This window comes from Elephantulus edwardii, unplaced genomic scaffold (assembly GCF_000299155.1).
Source record: "Elephantulus edwardii isolate Elephantulus edwardi_28Jun2011 unplaced genomic scaffold, EleEdw1.0 scaffold00075, whole genome shotgun sequence".
Classification (NCBI taxonomy): Eukaryota; Metazoa; Chordata; class Mammalia; order Macroscelidea; family Macroscelididae; genus Elephantulus; species Elephantulus edwardii.
The window spans coordinates 835,595-855,603 of NW_006399825.1; the positions used below are offsets into that span (position 1 = coordinate 835,595).

General features: G+C 36.1%; 1 protein-coding gene across 1 annotated transcript in view; it reads right to left on the reverse strand.

The window, feature by feature from the left end:
• Positions 1-8,729: 8,729 nt before the first annotated feature.
• The window catches only part of PDE3A (phosphodiesterase 3A, cGMP-inhibited), a 458,178-nt gene continuing 446,898 nt past the window's right edge, over positions 8,730-20,009 (reverse strand). Inside the window, exon 16 of the mRNA XM_006889065.1 lies at positions 8,730-10,136. Coding sequence (XP_006889127.1) covers positions 9,895-10,136 — 242 coding nt within the window. The 3' untranslated portion in view covers positions 8,730-9,894. The remainder of the gene's footprint in view (positions 10,137-20,009) is intronic.

Below are 20,009 nucleotides of genomic sequence, written 5' to 3' on the forward strand. Positions count from 1 at the left end.
CCACTCCTCCCTCATTGTTCTCATAATCTTCATGATCAAGCCCATTGTTGCAGTCACTGTGTTAAACCATCCCATTGAGGGCCTTCCTGTTCCCAAGGATTGATGCCTCTGTCAATATGCCCAGAATATGTGAGAGAGTGTCAGGACTGTTTTTACAGGACTCCGAAGTTCATAGGGAACTACAGTGGCATAGCTCATAGGGAGTTGGGAGTTGCTGTTGTACTAACTCAAAGATCTCTGTGGGAGTTCTAATCCACCAGTGACTCAGCAAGAAAAAGAGATGGTCAACCATCCCCATATGATTTATAGCCTCTGAAATCCCACTGGAGAGGCAGGCCAACACCATATCAATGAAGTGTTTGGCTGTGTGTGTGTGTGTGTGTGTGTGTGTGTGTGTGTGTGTGTGTATTTCTGAAGTTCATACTAGACATGATTTCTTGGTTTTAGCACTATTTGATTAGAGAAAGGATACTGCTACAGATAGTTAGATGATGATAAATATGTCTAAGAACTCATTAGTGTTAGGTAACTCTGAGAATGCAAGACTCCCAATAGTCTTTTTTTTTTAGGTATTTAAAATCTTTATTATTTCATCATCAAAAGTTTTTCTTTCCATAGTAGAATGGCAATGCTGTATCAATGCATATTCTATGGAAAAGTCATACCTCAGGTAACCAGCCTAAAAATCAGAAACAGCACTATGTCACACTAGTGTGCAAGGTAAAACACAATGCTGCCAATACAATCAGTATACGGAAAGAATATGCGGCTGTTAGAAAAAGAGTCTGTGGCCAAATGAATAAATAGTAGCCGTGCACTGCACTGACATCATAGAACAGAAAACGGGAAAGGAACAGAGAACGTACTTCCTGCAAATCAATTAAGCCAATCCCAGGCACAGCATTCTCAGTTGTATCATCAGCTGTCTCACTCATGGGTATCTGAATTTTCCTGTTTATGTAGCATCACTAGAGTCTAGAACATTAATTCAGCAAGCCATTTTAAGCATAATGTGTGTATGGTACAACCACACTCATAAATCTTATCCTGTCTCCCATGTAACAGCTAAAAAAGTAGAGCGTCCGCGGTCTCCGGGCCGCCGCCACCGCCACTGCCACCGCCACCACCTCCTCGGGTCCTGGAACCAGGAGCTACGTCATCACCATGGCTGGCATCAAAGCTTTGATTAGTTTGTAGTTTGGAGGAGCAATTGGGCTGATGTTTTTGATGCTTGGATGTGCCCTTCCAATATACAACCAATACTGGCCCCTCTTTGTTTTGTTTTTTTCATATCCTTTCACCTATTCCACACTGTATAGCAAGAAGATTAGCGGATGATACAGATGCTAGGAGTAATGCTTGTAAGGAACTTGCCATATTTCTTACAACAGGCATAGTTGTCTCGGCTTTTGGACTTCCTATTGTTTTTGTCAGAGCACAGTTGTTTAAGTGGGGAGCTTGTGCACTTTTTCTCACAGGAAACACAGTCATTTTTGCCAGTATACGAGGCTTTTTTCTTGGTCTTCGGAACCAAGAGTCTTTAAGGAGCTTTCGTGGCATAGTGTGTTACACGTTATGATTTTAATGAAAGTTCATGCGTAAGGGGGGGATCTCCTACCGTAAAGATTCATAGAAATTGATGGACCATTGTCATGATCAATTAGACTCAAGGGCTGTGAATTTAAGTTTTTTGGTTGGGTTTTTCTGAGGGGATTTTTTAGTCCTTGGAAACTGCAATAGGTTGAGAAATCAAGCCCACCGTTTTTGGATACCAGAGGAACGAAACAACTTCAGAAGATTGGAGCGCTTGAGTTTAAAAAAAAAAATACAACAAATGTAATACCACAGAATTTTACTTATATTTGTACATATCTTCACATTGCAACATTCATAGTGATCATATGTGACACACAATTCCAATAATTTTGAATATATATTTACTGTAATATTAATATATATTTATAAAACCAAGAGGCACTTCCAGTAATTCTGGTAAAGGGGAATAATCAATATAGTGTCTACACTAAAAAGGAATAAAAATAAATACAATTCCTCTCATATTTTTTTCTGTACAGTTACTACTTTTTACAAAACATTTATTAGACATAAATGAAATCACAAAGATATGTGAGAGCATGATATTTATGTATTGTTACATAAATTAACTGGAAAATAGAGTGGAAGAATAAAATGTATTTCTATGATAAACTGATCACTTTAAATTCCAATGTCACACTTTCAGCTAGATAAAGTTTGCAAGGATACAAATGAAATGTATTCAAATTCCTTTAGAGTGATAATAATTATTGTTAAAAATTGTCTTATACAAATAACAGCTCCTCTACTGGCAGTTACTTGGAAATATTGCTTTTTATGGTCACTATGTTCATTCAATCCTGTCTGGCTTATAAATATGCAACAAAGTCAAATATTTGGAACATGTTGATTAGAATTTGCTAAGGCTACTTTGCTTTTAAAACATCTTCATCCTAACTGAGAACACAGTTTAACATCAAAACCTAAGTTAAAACAACCAAAACAGGAAACACTCCAAAGTCAAACTAAGTTACTTTAGCTGCAAGCCCTCATATGGAAAATCAGAGAGAAGCTTGTCTTCATTATTTTGCATTGAGAGTTCATAATATTTATAACAGCACCAATTTGTATTTTGCAATTTATATTATAAAAATTTCTAGAAGATATATGGGCATAGAGACATCAGTAATATTTCTTTCCAGTGTTTGTCAATTAACAAATTGTTCTTATTGAACACAATGGCATGTGTTTTTCTGTGAGAATATATGAAGAAATATATGAACACACAGTAGGGGGAAAACGAAAAAAAAATGAAAGCAACCATAATATGAAAAAATTCCATGCAGATATTTTACAAAGGCTATGTAAAAATTAGTGATTTTGTAAACTAACACATACTAAAAGTCAAGCCACTAACTAAAATGCTACTAACAGGAGATATATAGTATAAATGTTAAGGTAATTGTTTAAAGACAGCAAATTTTTAATACTGAATTATGCTTATAAATTGTTACAATGAAACATCTGATATAATTGTATGATTCTGAGTGAAAAAGTATTAGTTACAGAGTTTTAAAAGAAAGGTGAAATGTATATTCTATCAAGCAATTAGTTATATACACAATGGAACATTTTAAACAATTACTTTTAATTTCACATTAAATATCTTGTGTATTCTACTATTATATAGGGAGCAAAAAATTATTAGAATGAAAAAGAACTCTTCCCTTCAAAAAAAGATTCAAGCAGCAGTTTCCAAGTGTAAGGGCTAATTTTACATTCAGAAATCCATGTGAATGCTCATTTTAGTAAAGAAAAATAAGGTTGAAATACCCAGTAAGCCACTTTACTCCACAGAGCTTACTAAATTGATTTGTTACAGAGATGGAGGACCTGGTATGGTCCATTTTAATGCAGTACGCAATCTCAATTGACAATTCTGCTATTTCTCCTGCCCTCCGCCCTTCCTTCCTACTGCATGGACTTTCCAATAAAGCTAGGTGTCATGAACTAGAACTTAAAGTGGAAGGCATTATTTCTCATTATTTAGGGCAGTGGGAAATTTCTGATTACTTATCTTGTATTGATTTTGGATTGTGTTCTTGTGTGTCATCAAGTCAGAACTGACCCATAGATTTTGGGTAAGAGAAATAAAAGAGTAGTCATGCTTTTCTGCTTATGAGTTAGATGTTGTTTCTTTTTGTTGTCTGTTGTTTTGTTTCCTTTGTGTAAAAGAAGGGAGGAACGACTTTCTGCTGTGGTTTCTGTTTTACTTTGTAATAAATATTACACACTAAAAGTTTAAGCATTAGAATTTTATCAAGTACATTTAATTAGTGAATTTAAAATTCTAGTGTACCTACCATTTGATCAATCTGGAAGGAGGGATGTCATTTGTTAAATGGACAATGCTTCATGAATAAAAGTCAGAATAAATTTTTTAGTCATGAACTTAGTAAAATATACACTAACAGAGCATTTATTTGGCAATAACGTAAACCATAATACTTTACTGGATAAAGTATTCTTTTTTTAAAGAGATAATGAAGAACTTGAATTATATTGTTCTAAAAATGTAATCTGTTAAATTATTGGGACTAAATTAATTTTTAGCTCACTTACTGATTAATCCCTTTAAAAAACCATATAGCTCCCAGGGCATGAACGGCATTAGAAAAATATTCAATATTCTTTCCACTTTCCTACAACTTCATATTAGCTCAGATTATAAAAAAATATGAAATATCTCAATATTATGAATTCTCACTTTGTGAATGTATTTTAATTGAATATGGCATGTAATGGTGGACATAGTTCAATAGTGATTAATTTTATAAAACATAATGTATGGGAATGTATGAAACAATATTAATAAAGTGTGATACACAATGTATATGATTTTAGTGTGATACACAATGTATATGATTTTGTATGAAAAGCAACATAAAAGAAAAATTTTATAATGTTTATACTTTTTAAAACCTATCCTTTCCCTACACCCTCTTTTCCCTTTTGATTACATTTTCTTTGAAATAATTGATATTGAGCCGTATACTGGAAATAGTAACTTGAGTAGGTTGAAGTAAAGCTTTTGCCTTCAGTTTTGTGTCTTCAAACATATAGAATGCCAAAGTGTATTGTTTGTCATTATTATTAACCTGATGTTAGAACGACTTGACAGTGTAAACATACCAGTGACTCCAGGTCAGCTAAAAGCACTGTTATTTTAATTATTGAAACATATAATCAACAACACAAGTTTCTTTTTATCACTGGTGTACAATATTGACTAGAAATTCTAGCAATTCTCAGCCCCCAGCGTTTATTGTTGTAGTTTTTGTATATTGTTAGGTGAAAACTGACTCATAGCTAACCCTTCAGTGGATTTTCAGAGGCAGTAAAACTCATGGGAGGAGACAGTCCATTTTTCAGCCATGGAGCAGCTAGTGGATTCGAACCACATGCCTTTAGAATGGAAATGCAGGTTCTAACAACTAGGCCACCAGAGCTTCCTTTGATTAATTTATATAGATATATAATTTTTTTTTATAAACCCCAACACAAGCTCTTTAATTTCTAATTAGAAGTTTCATTAAATTAGTGGTTAAAATTTAATTAACCCACCCTCAATTTTATTTCCAGTAATAATTTTAATATTTTCTAGAAGAATGAACTTATATAAAACTGTTGGTAGATGCCACCAAATCAGCTCTAACTCATGGCTATCCAATGCACAATAGGAAATCTGGGCTATCCTCACAATTTCATCTGTTCATAAACCCATCTTGTTGAACCCAGGATATCAAAATTGGAAAAAAAATCCCCCAAAAAAACTCAAACCAAAAAAACTCCCTCACTGATGTGAAGTCAGTCCTGAGACTGCTCATCTTTCTCCCTTGAAGCTTCTCAAGGATTTGAACCACAAGAGAGTTCAGCCTTTGGTTTAGCAGCACAACCTGCAATGGAACATAACACCAGAGCTCCTAAAAAACTAGTATTCTTTCTTCTAAATAGGGTTTCTAAGTACAGTGTAATTGTGGCAAGCTCTCCATCTGCAATGGCTAATTAGCCTCCAAGTCTTAAGTTTTAATTTGGCTGCATAGATTAGAAAAAGGGTTGACAATGTTAGAAAATCAACGTTTACATTAGGGGGAAGTCATGAGTCAAAGAACTGGAGCAATTATAGAAAATGGTTATTGCATGTTAAATGGAAGAGTAAAAGAACGAACAAATGGTTTTGAGATACACAGATATTTAGCTGAGGCACCATAACTTGGGCTATCTGCATTTGAAAGTTTATTGACTTTTCTCTCACATAATTGATAATTAATCTGTAGCATATAGAGAATCTTGACTTAGTCTAGTATTTGAAAGTTCAAAGAACTTTGCTAACCAGAGCCATTTGTCATTTTGAGAAAATATGTATTTCTAAAATGGTATAAAAACCAGGAAAGGCATTGGAGAGAAATTGAGGATAAAGTAGGAATAAAGACCACTATTGTGATTTTTCCTTTGCAAGCATTGTAAATAATGAAGACACTGACATGGAAGAACCAGAGATGCATTTGAAAGTAGAATATGAACGACTTTTGGATGATTCACCTTTGTTAGTCAGGAGTTGTTCATCACAAAAATAGCTCACTTTCGTAAAGCAATCTTTTCAAACTTTCGACTTTATTTACAATGATAATTTGCATATATTTATTACTTAGAAAATAATTTATACTTTCCCATTTTTTAGACAAAGAATAGGCCTGAGTGTCATGCCTTTTGCACAGCTTTTATCTTCAAAGAAAGTTCTTTGGGGATGAGAGGCAGGAGACATGGAGAAACTCCAGATCAACTTTACACATAGCTATGCTAATACTTATACTTTGCGTGACATACAATCCCCCCCCTTTTTTTTTAGTTTTCTTGTGATTAGAACATTTAGAATTTGTTCTAGAAGTCTATTAAGAATGAACAGACTGGATATTGTATATTTAGAAGAGCTACTAGTTTCTTAATCATAATATGAGGAAATCCCTTCTCTTATCAGGTGGAGGCAAACACAGATTTATTCTTTCCATCTTCCACTGTGAGCAAACCCAGGTCTTACATAACAGGGAGAAAAGATTTTATAGTTTAAACCAAAGTGAATGTGGCATTTTCACGAGCAAACAGTATTATTGTGAAGATGGGTGTAGATGACTCCAGAGACTCTTAGCAGGTTGAAAAATTACATCAGTGACGTTCCAGATGTACTTGGTCCTATACTGAATGGACAGTGACCAAGGTGAGCAGTTCCAATTTTTTCCATCCTGTGACTGGATGGTTTCCTATGCCATCATACTTTTCCCTAAGTTTATTAGAAATTCCTTCTATTAAAAGACCTGAGTTAATCTAATGGCGCCTACAAAAAAGTTCATAGAAAACTGTAGTAAATTGCAATAAATACATTGGTACCACAGGCTTAAGCTGTGGAGCTAAAAGTGAATACAGTAATAGTACTGTCACCCAGGAGAAAATTATTAGCAGAAAATAAATTTTGATGTCCCTACGCATCCTTTGCATTTACATGAAAGTGACCCCCATCATGAATATCCACCCAACTGACACCCTTTCATCCTGACTGATCTTGCCTCGATGCTCAAACTACCTGAATAGATGAACACAATCCTGAAATGGAGACCTTCAAACTGTTAATGAGTACTAGTATACCTACCATATTTTGCCAAAACCAAACCAAACGAACAAAAAGCAGTCAGTTTGCTGAGGTTGCCATTCCAGCAGCCACTGGGTACCTTTGACAAGTTGCAGTTAAGTACTCACAAGGTTTAATTAATTTTTGTTTTTTCTAACATCCTACTCACGCTACATCTCAATTTTTTCCTTCATTTATATTTATTTAAAAAATGTAAAAGATGTAAAAGATTTGGGAGAGGTAAAAATTGTTCAGTAATCAGGTATAAGTAGTATAAAAATACAAATGATGAGTTACTTCTCTTGCTTACAGGGGAAGGATTAACAGTTAATTGTGGAAATGTATCTGACTTACAGTAATTCTTTCAAACAAGGAGATACACAGGCAACACCAAGAAAATGGAAGAGAATACAGTTAATCCTAAATAGTGAAGACCTGGTGTTAACTCAGAAACAAACAAAAATCCCAACATAAAATACATTCTAATTATTTAGGAATAAATTATTTTTCATTTGATCTTTGTTTCATTTGCTCTACTAATTGTACTAATGGCTATGAAGCAATGTTAAACAATGTTTATTTTTTTAAACAAATTTGATTGCTGTTGCTTCCTACAAATTGTTGTTACATCATTGCTTCAGAGGAGGAGAATACAGTATTCTTTTATGAAAGGCATTTTAATGTAAACACTCTATGATTTCAGAGTCAGTAAACGGTCAAGAGGACCATCAAGCTAAAATTGTTTAGAGGATGGGCAGGTTTTATCTAGCTCTGCAGGACACTGATTATATAAAAATGGGTATCTTCTTGATGAGAAAGTGTTTCATCTGACGCACAAGGACAGAAGTTACCAGGGAAAAGAAAATGTTTTCCACAGAATCTAGCAACTATATAAAATTCTGATTTAAACGAAAATAAGTAGATGAATGGATATTCCCCACCATGTAAATTAGTCATCACTCTCTTATTGGACTCAAAGTTGGTGATAATGTATAAAAATGGTGATTAAAATATAACCTTATAAAAATGTTTCCCTTTTCCTTTATTCCCCGAGTTTACTATCTACAAAAAAATCTTTATATGTACAAGATAACTACTCATGACAAACATAATAATATGAAATAAAAATATTGTGAGTATCAACTTTTTAAATAGAGGTTTGGCTCACAGCATAAACAAGTGTAGATAAACAAACAAACTGGAAAAAAAAAAGAGAGAGACAAAACAAAACTCCTTTTCAATGATAGGGTCAATCTCAAAACATTCGGTCTATAATATTCCCTGCCAAGGAAGCATGGCAGTTGGCCAGATTGCAGTGAGAAAGTGACCCATCACACCCCATGTGGAATGCCAGAAGGGGTTATCAGAGGGAATCTTCACCCCACAAGCCAATCTTCAACAGCTGCCAAGAATCAGGTTCCACTAGATCATCATCAAAACACTAGGTGGAAATTCTCTCCCTCATCTCTAGCTAAATCTCTAATACTAGCTTCTATTTGCTTTTTTCTTGCCACATATTTTGCAGCAAATAAGAGTCAGAGGAGATGACTGTTAGTGTAATTACCCAGGACTTCTCCAACAACTTTTTTAGATCTAACCTGCTTAAAGGACTGGACTCTGGTCTTTATAAGAAGTGTTTATGTGTGAAGAAAGCCATTCCCTTAAATGGTGTTTTGATCTTGAGAGGCACACAGACCCAGAGACAAATAGTTCCTATACATTCACTAGGTGTGCAAAATGGAAAGATGCCTCTTCTTCAGATTTGAGGCTGGTCTTTGAGTGCCTCCAAGTGGTGCAGGGCAGTAGTATCAATTACGTGGCCCTCTCAACCAGCCCACTCTATTGGCAAGGGAACCTTTATTGAAGGTAAATGGAGGAGGCATCTGGAATAGCTGTCTCTCAAAGACAACCCAGAATGAAGGTCTTTCTGTTTGTTCACATGTACTGAGTCACTGACTACATTTAATTTAGGAATTACTAAAACTATAAAAATCTCTTTACATTCATACCAACACACATATACACAAGCACCCTCTCAATCATTGCTTTCACATACACATGTGCAAATGCACAAGTGTGCATGCACACACGCACACACACACACGGTATTGGCAGGATGTATCAGAATTCAAATAATAATGCTCTGGAACTTTCAGCCCTCAGAATTAAGAGCAAAAGCTGCTTACTAGCAGGTAACCTACATTTGCTGTACTTTCTCCTTGCTAAGCTGCACCATTTCCTTATGATTTGCTTTCTTTTATGATTTATTATATCACAGTGACCACTATATATTTTAATATGAATGATACTAAATTACAGGCCAGTAATCTGGCTTTCGGTGTTTGTGCATGTGTGCACGCGCGCGTGTGTGCGAATATGATTTACACGCATCTATGTGTGCACTTGTATACACACACACATATATGTATTTCCTCCAAAAAAAAAGAAAAATCTTAGAAGCTGGTGCTGCAATGTGAAAGCTTCTTTGAGCAGAAGTTTAAACAAGGTACTTCACTGTAAAAATGAACACAGAAAATGCAAAGAATTCAAATACATAATAGCCATTTGCCCATCTTCTCATATTTCTACAGTGTTGTGTCTTAAGCGTTGTGCTGGCTTGAAAAGAGCCTGTGACAAGTCAATCTGTTTGGAAACACAGCTTGTTCCACCTATTGTCACTGGTTTGGCTTTGGAGATGGGATCTCCTCTGCTCTTGGCTTTCCTTTCTCTTCCTCCTCTTCCCGGATGGCCTGGATCTGTTCTGAGCAGTGCTGCTGTGAGGACTGGTCCTTGGGCTGCTTCTCCAGGCCTGCCAACCGCTGCTCTTCTTCAATTACTTTTTTCCACATCTTGTGGTTCTGCAGGAGGTGCTCAGTTATTTGGCAGTAGATTTTCCTCCTTTTGAAAGTCTTCTTTCCTGGAAAATACAAAATTAGAATGCTTATTTGTGTACTGAGTAAATGAAAGGTATTTCTTTTTAGATTATTCGTAAGAGTTAAACACCAAATGGCCACATATGTGACACATATGGTTTGTATACTTTAAGAATGCAGTATTGTCAGTTTTCATTTCTTTATAGTAAAAGTTTACAAATCATATTGGTTTCTCACACATTTGTAGACATTTTGTTTTATAATATTTACTGCTATTGATTAATGAAATTAAGAATGTCATTTTTGAGAATAAAGAAACAAGAGGAAAACAACTTGGGATTTTATTGAGTATTAAAAAAACCTGTCATTGTTCAGCATTTAGTTGGAATCAGCCTGTAGCTGACACTCTGGTGGTTTTTAAGAGGCAGTAAATCTCACAGGAGAAGAATGCCCATCTTTTCAGCAGAGCAACTGGTGGATTTGAACCATGTGCCTGTGGGATTGCAGTATAGCTTTTTACCATTAGGCCTACAAAATCTGTCACACTGAAATAATTTTAACTCACTTTAGCCTCTTTCCCACTCCCATGTGCTTAAGAATAGAACTTCTCCAGGAGGGTTCTTAGATGGCTAAATCTTACTGTCTACTTTTGGTGACCTAGTGGTAAGAAGCTATGCTGAAATCCCGAAAGCATGTGGTTTAAATCTATAGCTGCTCCATGAGAGAAAGATAGGCAATCTTCTTCTGTGCAGTTAACTGCCCCTGAAAATCCATCAGAGCCTCAGCTATGGGTCAGTTCTGACTTGAGGGTACACAACAGCAACAACACAAACAACTAATTTCAGGCTAGTAAGGAATTTTATAAGCATAATTAAGTGTTCTGGGATTCTCATTCTTCTCAGAGTCAGCCAGTTTGTTATGATCCACATAGTCAAATGCATTTGCACAATCAATGAAACACAGATAGACATTCCTCTGGTACTCTCTGCTTTCAGCCAAGATCTAGCTAATATTAGCTATAATATCCCCAGTACACAGCCTCTTCTAAATCTAGCCTGCACTTCAGGCAGTTTTCTGTTGATGTGCTCTTTCAGTCATTTTTTTGGATAATCTTCAGCAGAATCTTGCTTGCATGTGATATTAATGATAGTGTTTCCACACTCTGTTGGTCACCTTTGGAATGGGAACAAATATAGACCTCTTCCAGTCATTTGGCCAGGTGGTTGTCCTCCAGATTTCTTGGTACAACTTGGTGAGCACACTCAGGACAGCATCTATTTGTTGAAATATGTTAATTGGTGTTCTGTCAATTCCTGGAGCCTTGTTTTTTGCCAGTTCTTTCTGAGCATCTTGAACGTCTTCCTTCATCAGCACAGGCTCTTGCTCATACGTTGTTTCGTGGAATTATTCTTTGTCTGTTAATTTTTTTGGGTACAATGACTCTGTATCCTCTTTCCACCTTCTTTTAATGCTTCCTGGATAATTTAATATTCTACCCAAAGCATCCTTAAGCATTGCAACATGAGGCTTGAATTTATTCTTCAGTTCCTTCAGCTTGAGAAATGCTGAGGCAGTCATCAGAACTGAGCAAGGAAACACTGCATGCTCCAAAACTGGGAAGGGTGTATGCCATGGATGTGTCCTATCCCCATACCTTTTCAATCAATATGTAGAACAGATTATCCAGGAGGCTGGGCTCTATGAGGAAAAATGTGGCATTGGAATTGGAGGGAGACTCATCAACAATCTGTGTTATGCAGATGACACAACCCTGCCTGCTGAAATTAAGCAGGACTTGAAATGCTTGCTGAAGAAGGTCAAGAACTTCAGCCTTCACTATGGATAGAAGCTCAACATCAAGAAATCTAAGATTCTTACTACTGGACTGATTAGCAGTATCATGATAGATAGTGAAGAGATTGAAATTGTTAATAGCTTTAGTTTGCTTGGCTCCACAATCAACACTCTTGGTATCAGCAGCCAGGAAATTAAAAGATTAATTGCATTGGGAAAGTCTGCTGTTAAAGACTTCTCCAAAGTATTGAAGAGAAACAATATCAGTCTGGAGATTAAGGTAGGCCTGATCCAGGCCAAAGTCTTTGCAATTATTTGATATTCATCAGAAAGCTGAACAATGATGACTAGGGATGGTAGGAGAATTGATGCCTTTTTGTTGTGGTGCTGGAGAAGAACACTGAATACATCATGGACTGATAAGAGAATAAAGTTTCATCTTGGAAAGAGTGAAACCAGGGTGCTCCTTGAAGGCAAGGATTCTGAAGCTTTGTCTGAAATACGTTGGACATGATGAAAGGATGGACCAGTCCTTGGGGAGGGACATCATGCTTGGCAGGTGGAGGGGCAGCATAAGAGAGAAAGACCGTCAATGAGATAGACTTATTCACTGGCTAGGATAATGGAGGTGGGTGTGTCAGAGACAATAAGATTGGCACAGGGTAGAGCAGGGTTCAGAGCTGTTGTACAAAGGGTCACTAAGAGTCGTAGGAGACTTGATGACACATAACAACAAGAAGGAATTGTATATTTGCTATTGCTATTGCTATGTGCAATAACTCTGGTGGCCTGGTGGTAAAGAGCTTTGCTACTGACTCAGAGGGATCTGGTTTGAATCCATCAACTGCTCTGTGAGAGAAAGATGGACAATTTCCTACAACCCGATTTACAGCCCCTGAAAATGTACTCGAAGGTCAATTATAAGTGGGTTCCAACTCTATGGAACATAACAAAAAAATATCAAGGTTATTTTAATCTTCATTGTCACTAAGCCAGACTGACTTACAGCTGACCCCCTAGCAGGCTTTCAGGGGTTGGATATTGTAGGAGATGCTCATATTTCTGCTGTGGAGTGGCTGTTGTACCACCAGAGAGGAACCCACATTTGAATTATCAGCATAATTCTCTACAGATTATGCCACAGAATATGAGACAGTCTTCACTTTTCAAAATGAGACTTAGTAATGATCAATAGGGTCCTTGTATTGCACACAAGGCTAACAGGCTCAACTACTAACTTTGTTTGTTGAATTGATTTCATCCCAAAAAATCTTGGAAAAAAATTTTAAAAAACATATTGATCTACTACCTTAAAAAAATAATTCATTAAAACTCCTATGAAGCATAGTTCTGCTCTGACACAAATGGGTTTATCATGAGTTGGAATTGATTCAGCAGTAATTTTTTAAAAAATATATAAAATATAAGACTTGGCTGTTATCTTGATATACTCCCATATGGAGCCTCTGGAAACTCTTTACCTAGAGTATTAGAATAATACATATATGGTTTTTTTACTTTGCTAACTTCTTCTACTCACACAAGTATTCAAGACTGATTCCCTTTAAAGTAAACTTTGATGTTAACTTGAAATTCTATTCAAAGTTCTCTAAAAACTGTCATAAATTAAGTTTTAAATCTTCTCATTTCTGTTATTATATGTCATCAAGTTGACTATCTCTCATAGCTACCCTATGCACAATAGCTCTCAACCTTATTCTATCCTGAGCTAAACTCACTGTCTCAGACACACGTACCCTCGTTATCCCAGTTACTAGCAACCCATATCATCCACGGTCTTCCTTTCTTGTGTGGTCCCTCAACTCTTCCAATCATGTTATCCTTCTCCAAGGACTGGTCCCCTTCTGGCCACATGCCCAAAGTATGTGAGACAGAGCCTCAAAATCCTTGCCTATAAGGAGCATCCTGGTTTCACTCTATCCAGGACAGATCTGTTTGTGTTCTTCACAGTCTATGGCATGTGCAATACTCTTCTCCAGCACCACAATGAAAAGGTATCACTTTTTCAATCATGTTTGGTCATTGACAAGCTGTTTGATGCACAGTAAGTAATTGCAAAGACCATGGCCTTGATCAGGCACACATTCGTCTCTTGACTGACATCATTGCTCTTCAGCATTCTGTCGAGGTCCCTGACAGCAGATTTTTCTAACGCAATTAGTCTTTTGATTTCCTGATTGCTAGTACCAAGACCGTAGACTTGTAGACTGTGACTGTGGACCTGAGCAAGTGGAAACCTGTTAGTAATCTCAATCTCTTCTCCATCTATAATGGTGTTGCCAATTGGCCCAATGGTGAGAATCTTTGTTTCTTGATGTTGAGTTTCAATCCATATTTAAGTAAATTCTTCAGGCCCTCTGCAATTCCAGCAAACAAAGTTATGTCATCTGCATAGTGCAGGTTGTTAATCAATCTTCCTCCAATCCTGATGCCACATTTCTCCTCATAAAGTCCAGCCTCTTGAATGATCACACACTCCTTTCCTGAATGTGAGTCATGCACTGTTTTCTTGCTCTGTTCTAAGGACTGCTTCCTGGTTCAGGTGTAGGTTTCACTAGAGCACAATTAGGTATTCTGGGATCCTCATTCATCTCAAGGTTAGCCATAATTTGTTGAGATTCACAGAGTCAAATGCCTTTGCGTAGTCAAGAAAACTCAGAATGACACTTCTCTGGAACTCTGCTTTTGGCCAAAATCCATTTGCTATTAGTCATGATGTCCCCAGTGCAACAGCTTCTTCTAAACCCAGCTTGTATTTCTAGTAGTTCTCTGTCTATATACTTTTCAGTCATTTCTGGATGATCTTCAGCAGGTTTTTTTGCTTGCGTGTGATTTTGTTTGATTTCCACACTCTGCTGAAGCACCTTTTTATTTGGAATGGGGATAAACATGGATTTCTCTGTTAGCTGGCCAGGTGGTTGTTCTCCATATTTATTGACACATCCAGAACTGCATCTATTTGTTGGAATACATCAATAGGTATGCCATCAATTCTGGGGGCCTTGTTTTTTGCTAATTCTTTCAGAGAGCTTGAACTTCCTCCTTTATCACCATTGGCTTTTTAGTTACACTTACCTTCTTTATTGTACATACGAACAACTCTTAGACTTTTAGTTACTACTAAGTGTTCTTTTCAGTCATTAAACATTCATGTTAATTTATAAAGATCCAGTTTGATTGCATGGTTTTTCTTTTCTAATAAATCCCTCTCTTCTAAAGATTCTTTCTAATCCACATATGCCTTTATCTTGTTTCTAGATTTGGTCTTGCCCCCCCCCTTTTTCTTATTATCTCTTTCTTATTTTTCTAACTACATATTCGACATAATTTAGGGGGAATTCTTCAGTCTCACTGCAATTATGTGTTTTAGAAAAACTCATCAATTATGAGTCTTTTTCCTTACATGTATCCCAATAACACAAGCTCTGTTACCATGATTGCCAAGGACAACATGGAAATGGTGCTCAGCAAACATGTATTTAACAGATAAATTACTTCTATTTTCTGGGACCAAATTGGGTGTTTTCAAATTGAAGTTTTATATAATACAATATAACATACAATTAATTATATTTTCTGGGACCAAATTCTGGGACTTTCATATTGAAGTTTTCCATATGGAAACTTTAAAGGCAATTTTCATGAAATTAAATGTTTTGATATAGGAAGTATGGCAAAATTAATTTCAATAGAAGAAGCTTAAGATAAAATTAATGTCATACTTTACTTTCAGGCTTTGGACTCCTTTTATATTTATTAAACAACTGAGAATTATCACAGGTTGTGTTAGGCTACTGTGATTCACTGATAGACAAATAGATGGGATACCTGCCACACTCATGGGAAGGTAGAGACAGCTGAGGGTAGATAAAAATTTGTTTGATAATTTTTCCTTTACTTTTCAAAGAGAAGAGTGTACTGGGCAGGTGGGGTGGGCAGGGAGAAAAGTGCAACAAGAATGAATGGAAATCCAAAGTCTCTGTAAATTTTCATTTACATTTATAATAATAATAAACTATTTTATACATGTTGTTGTTGTGTGTCCTCAAGTAGGAACACTTCAACTTCAGTGGGTTTTCAGAGGTAGTTAATCACGTGGGAGGAGATTACACTTCTTGTCTCACAGAAAGCAGCTGGTGGATATGAACTGTACATCTTTGAGATTGCAGCACAGCTTGTTACCACTAGGCCACAAGATCTCCCTACATATATGAACATTAGGGAGCTCTGATGGTATAGTGGTAAGTCCAGCAAGTGTTCCACAGGAGGTTGATGGTCAATTTCCTCCTGTGTGCTTAACAGCTTACAAACCCTGATGGAGAGTCAGCTATATATTGGTTCTGACTTGACAACACATACCACCACCACCAATGTAAAATTTAAAATATTCTTTCAAGTCAAAGATAATTTTAAACACACACACACACACACACACACACACGATTTTTAAAACAAATTTTAAAGAAAGAAAATATTCTCTGGCCAAAGGTTCTATATTTCTGCTGTTTTATTTGTAAGCTCACATAAGCTTCTGTTGAACAGAAATTCTGAATAAGCTCTTTCACTTAGTCATTTGAATGAAAAAAAAGTCACCAATGGCTATTGGTTGAAAGACCTGAATCACAGAAGAAATCCTCTATTGCTCAAGGTGATTATCCCAATTGAAAGTTACATCCCTTGCACATTTCAAGGGAGGAGGAAGCTAACAAAAGCCCAATTTTTCTTACTTTCAGGGCAGATCCCTTGAGAGCAGCTGTTCTCTTATTAATGCTGATAAACATTAGCAATAAGCCTCTCTGGAATTATACTGAATAAGGTGACGTAGAAGAAAGTTTGTACCAAATAAATTTGCGTAGATTAGAGCCTGCAGGTGGTCTCAAACATGCCTGCTTTGGGAGCCAAATTGTTCTGCACTGGAACCTTTTGAAATGAGAACAAAGAACCTTTCATTGCTCCGAGTCTAAATGTAGCTTAGTACTTCATTAGAAACCTCTTAGTTCACTGTAGGAATCTTTCAGATTTAATTATGAGGTGGAGAAAAAGCCCCCTTTCCCCCTAGGATACCATATTGAAACATTTCTTTCTACATTTCCTGGGAGACCTCCAAGTTTTGCAAGTGTCAGATGTTATACGTGTGCTTATTTTATTTTACATTCTCAAATCTATGCATCAAGCTAAATCAAGGAAACCTTCTGACTCACTATGAATTGTGAAATGAAATGAAAAATGCTCAGTATAAAAAGCAATGGTGTTACAGAAATTAGGAAATTTGGGTTCCTTTTCTGGCTTTGCTCTGAGGTTGTATGCTACTTAATCTTTTGGATAGTCTTTGATTGTATCTAAAATTCCATTACTCCATGCAGTCAGTTTTTAGTGTATAAATATTGACATGGCTCAATATCCTAATTTTCATGGCTGTGGAATAATTTGCTGAAAGGTTTGGTATCAAATCATTGTTGATGGGCTGTTTTAAATTTTAATGTTACTTATCCACCCTATAAACCACTTGAACAGAACCCAAAGCATTTTCTTTGCTGCTTTAGAACATGTGATCATAACCATATGGTTAGGTGAGTAACACACACAAAAAATGAAAGTCTGTATGTAACTCAGATAAGAATGGAATTAAATATTTGTCTGTATGTAACTCAGAAAAGAATGGAATTAAATATTTGGTTGTCATATGTGCTGTAAAGATTAGGTTGTCCAGTTGAACTTATGATATATTCCAACCTGGATCCTTCAACTACTGATACAAAGACTATATTCCCACATTTTCAGTATACTTGAGCTATAAAAGCTATTAGTTAGTGTTCAGTGTGACTGAAAAAACTCTTCCTAAAGTGCAAATCAACAGTATATTGAATATCATCCAGTGTAAAGACTGTAATATTTTTAGGCAGCAAACTACATGTCTCTTGGAAATAATAAAGAAAATCACCTAAAACTAATACATGATAAACACATTGATGAGTAACTCCTTATTCTCAAGTCTTGGCTTTTAACTCTGAATTCTAGGTTTAGCACAAAATTTCTACTGGATGTCTTTTTATAATCATAAGAGAAATAGAAACTATTAGAAATAGGAAAACTTTCTTTTTTAAAAAAGTTTTTCAACGGTGGCCTAGTGGGTAAGGAGTTGTACTGCTAGCTAACATGTAGGTTCAACCCAGCAATTGCTCCTTGGCAGAAAGATGGACAATCTCCTTCTGTGTGATTTATAGCCTCTGAAAACATGCTGGAAGGTTCATCTATGAGTCAGTTATGACTCAATGGTACATAATAATAAAAACAACTACAGCACATAAAAGTTAATATATAGTAATTCTAGCACTTTGGCCTTAAACACTGATGTCTCGCTACATAACGTGGGATTTCTTAATCTCAAATGGAAGAAGTTTTCTCTGTTCTGTCATTCAGTATTTTAGACTTAAACATTGCTGTCTAGCTATATCATGTGAGATTTCTGAAGCTCAAGCTGAAGAAGCCAGGTGGAGCTGCAGTTCCTGGAGGGCAACAGTCATTCCACTTTGGATGGCATTTCCCAAGAGGGAAGCACCAATGTACAGGTCCTTGACAAAACATTACCATACCCTGGGACATGTTATAGTTACAAAACCTCAAAACCTACTAAGAAAAGACTCATGTAATGTGAAGAAAGCAGCAGTCTATCTCAGTCAACATGAAGAAAAAAACACCCCCAAACCCAAAACAACAGTGCTCCTAAAAATGCAGACATAATGAATACCCCAGATAGAGATAATTAGAAGAAATATGTTGAAGTGGAGTTATTTGAATGGCTACAGAAGCAGACGCAAATGATGGAAGAAACAATGGAAGACAATAAGAGAGCAAATATCTCAGAGTCAATAGTCCAAAAGAAATATATTGATGAGGACCAACATAAACAGCTACAGAAGGAAATGCAAAAGATGGAAGAAAAAATTGAAGGTATAGATAAAGAGGTATAAGAACTTAAAAAAATCATCACAAGATGCAGAATGTATAGTCAACATAGTACTGGAAATTACAGAAAAGCATGAAAATGCAATCCAGAATATTAAGGGTGACTTGGCAGAAGTGTCCAACACATTTGTGGGACAAAAAAGTAGAACTGAAGAGATGGAACAGAAAGTCAGTGAGTTGGCAGACAAAAGCCTCACTGGAAATATACTAGAAGGTGAGACAGAAAGAAACAAAGAAAACATCAGAATTATATGGGATGACATCAAAAGGAACAACACAATTATGAACAGAATTCCAAAGCAAGGGAGTGATAGGGAAATCACTGAGAAAATTGTGGAAGAAGCACTTGAAAGAAACTTCCCAGGTATTACAAAGAATGGGTAAATTTACATTCAAGAAGCACAATGAACACCAAATAGACTAGACCCCAAAAGAAAAACATCAAGGCATATCATGGTAAAATACTCCAAATTAAAAGATAAAGATAGAATACTAAAAGCAGCAAAAAAACCCAACAACAACAACAACAACAACAACAACAACAACAAAAACACAATAAAATAACGCAGAATCATCTACAAAGGAGCATCAGTTAGACTGAATTCTGATTTCTCAACAGAAACAACTGCAAGCTAGAAGACAATGGGGTTATATACACAGAAAGTGGAAAGAAAGCAACTGCCAGCCAAGAATCCTCAAACCAGCCAAGCTCTCTGTCAAATATGAAGGATAAATTGGATTCTTTGCAGGAAATAAATAACTTTAAGGAATCTGTGAAAAGAAGACCAAAACTACAAGAAATTTTAACTGAAGTGCTTAACACAAAGATGCTAAAGGACAGTGATGGCTCATATTAACCAAAAACAATAGAATAAGAAACACAGCAAAATGGCAACTATAAAACCAGGCCTGATAATAATCATAATTAATGTGAATGGACTACACATGCCAATTAAGAGAAAAAGAGTAGCAGAATGGACAAAAGAACAAAGCTCATTGATATGTTGCCTACAAGAGACACACACAAAAAAACTGAAAGACAGGCATTTGGACAAGAACAAACTGGGAGGAGGGTAGAGAGAATAGTGCAACAATGAATGAATGGAAACCCAAAATCTCTGTAAATGTTTATGAAA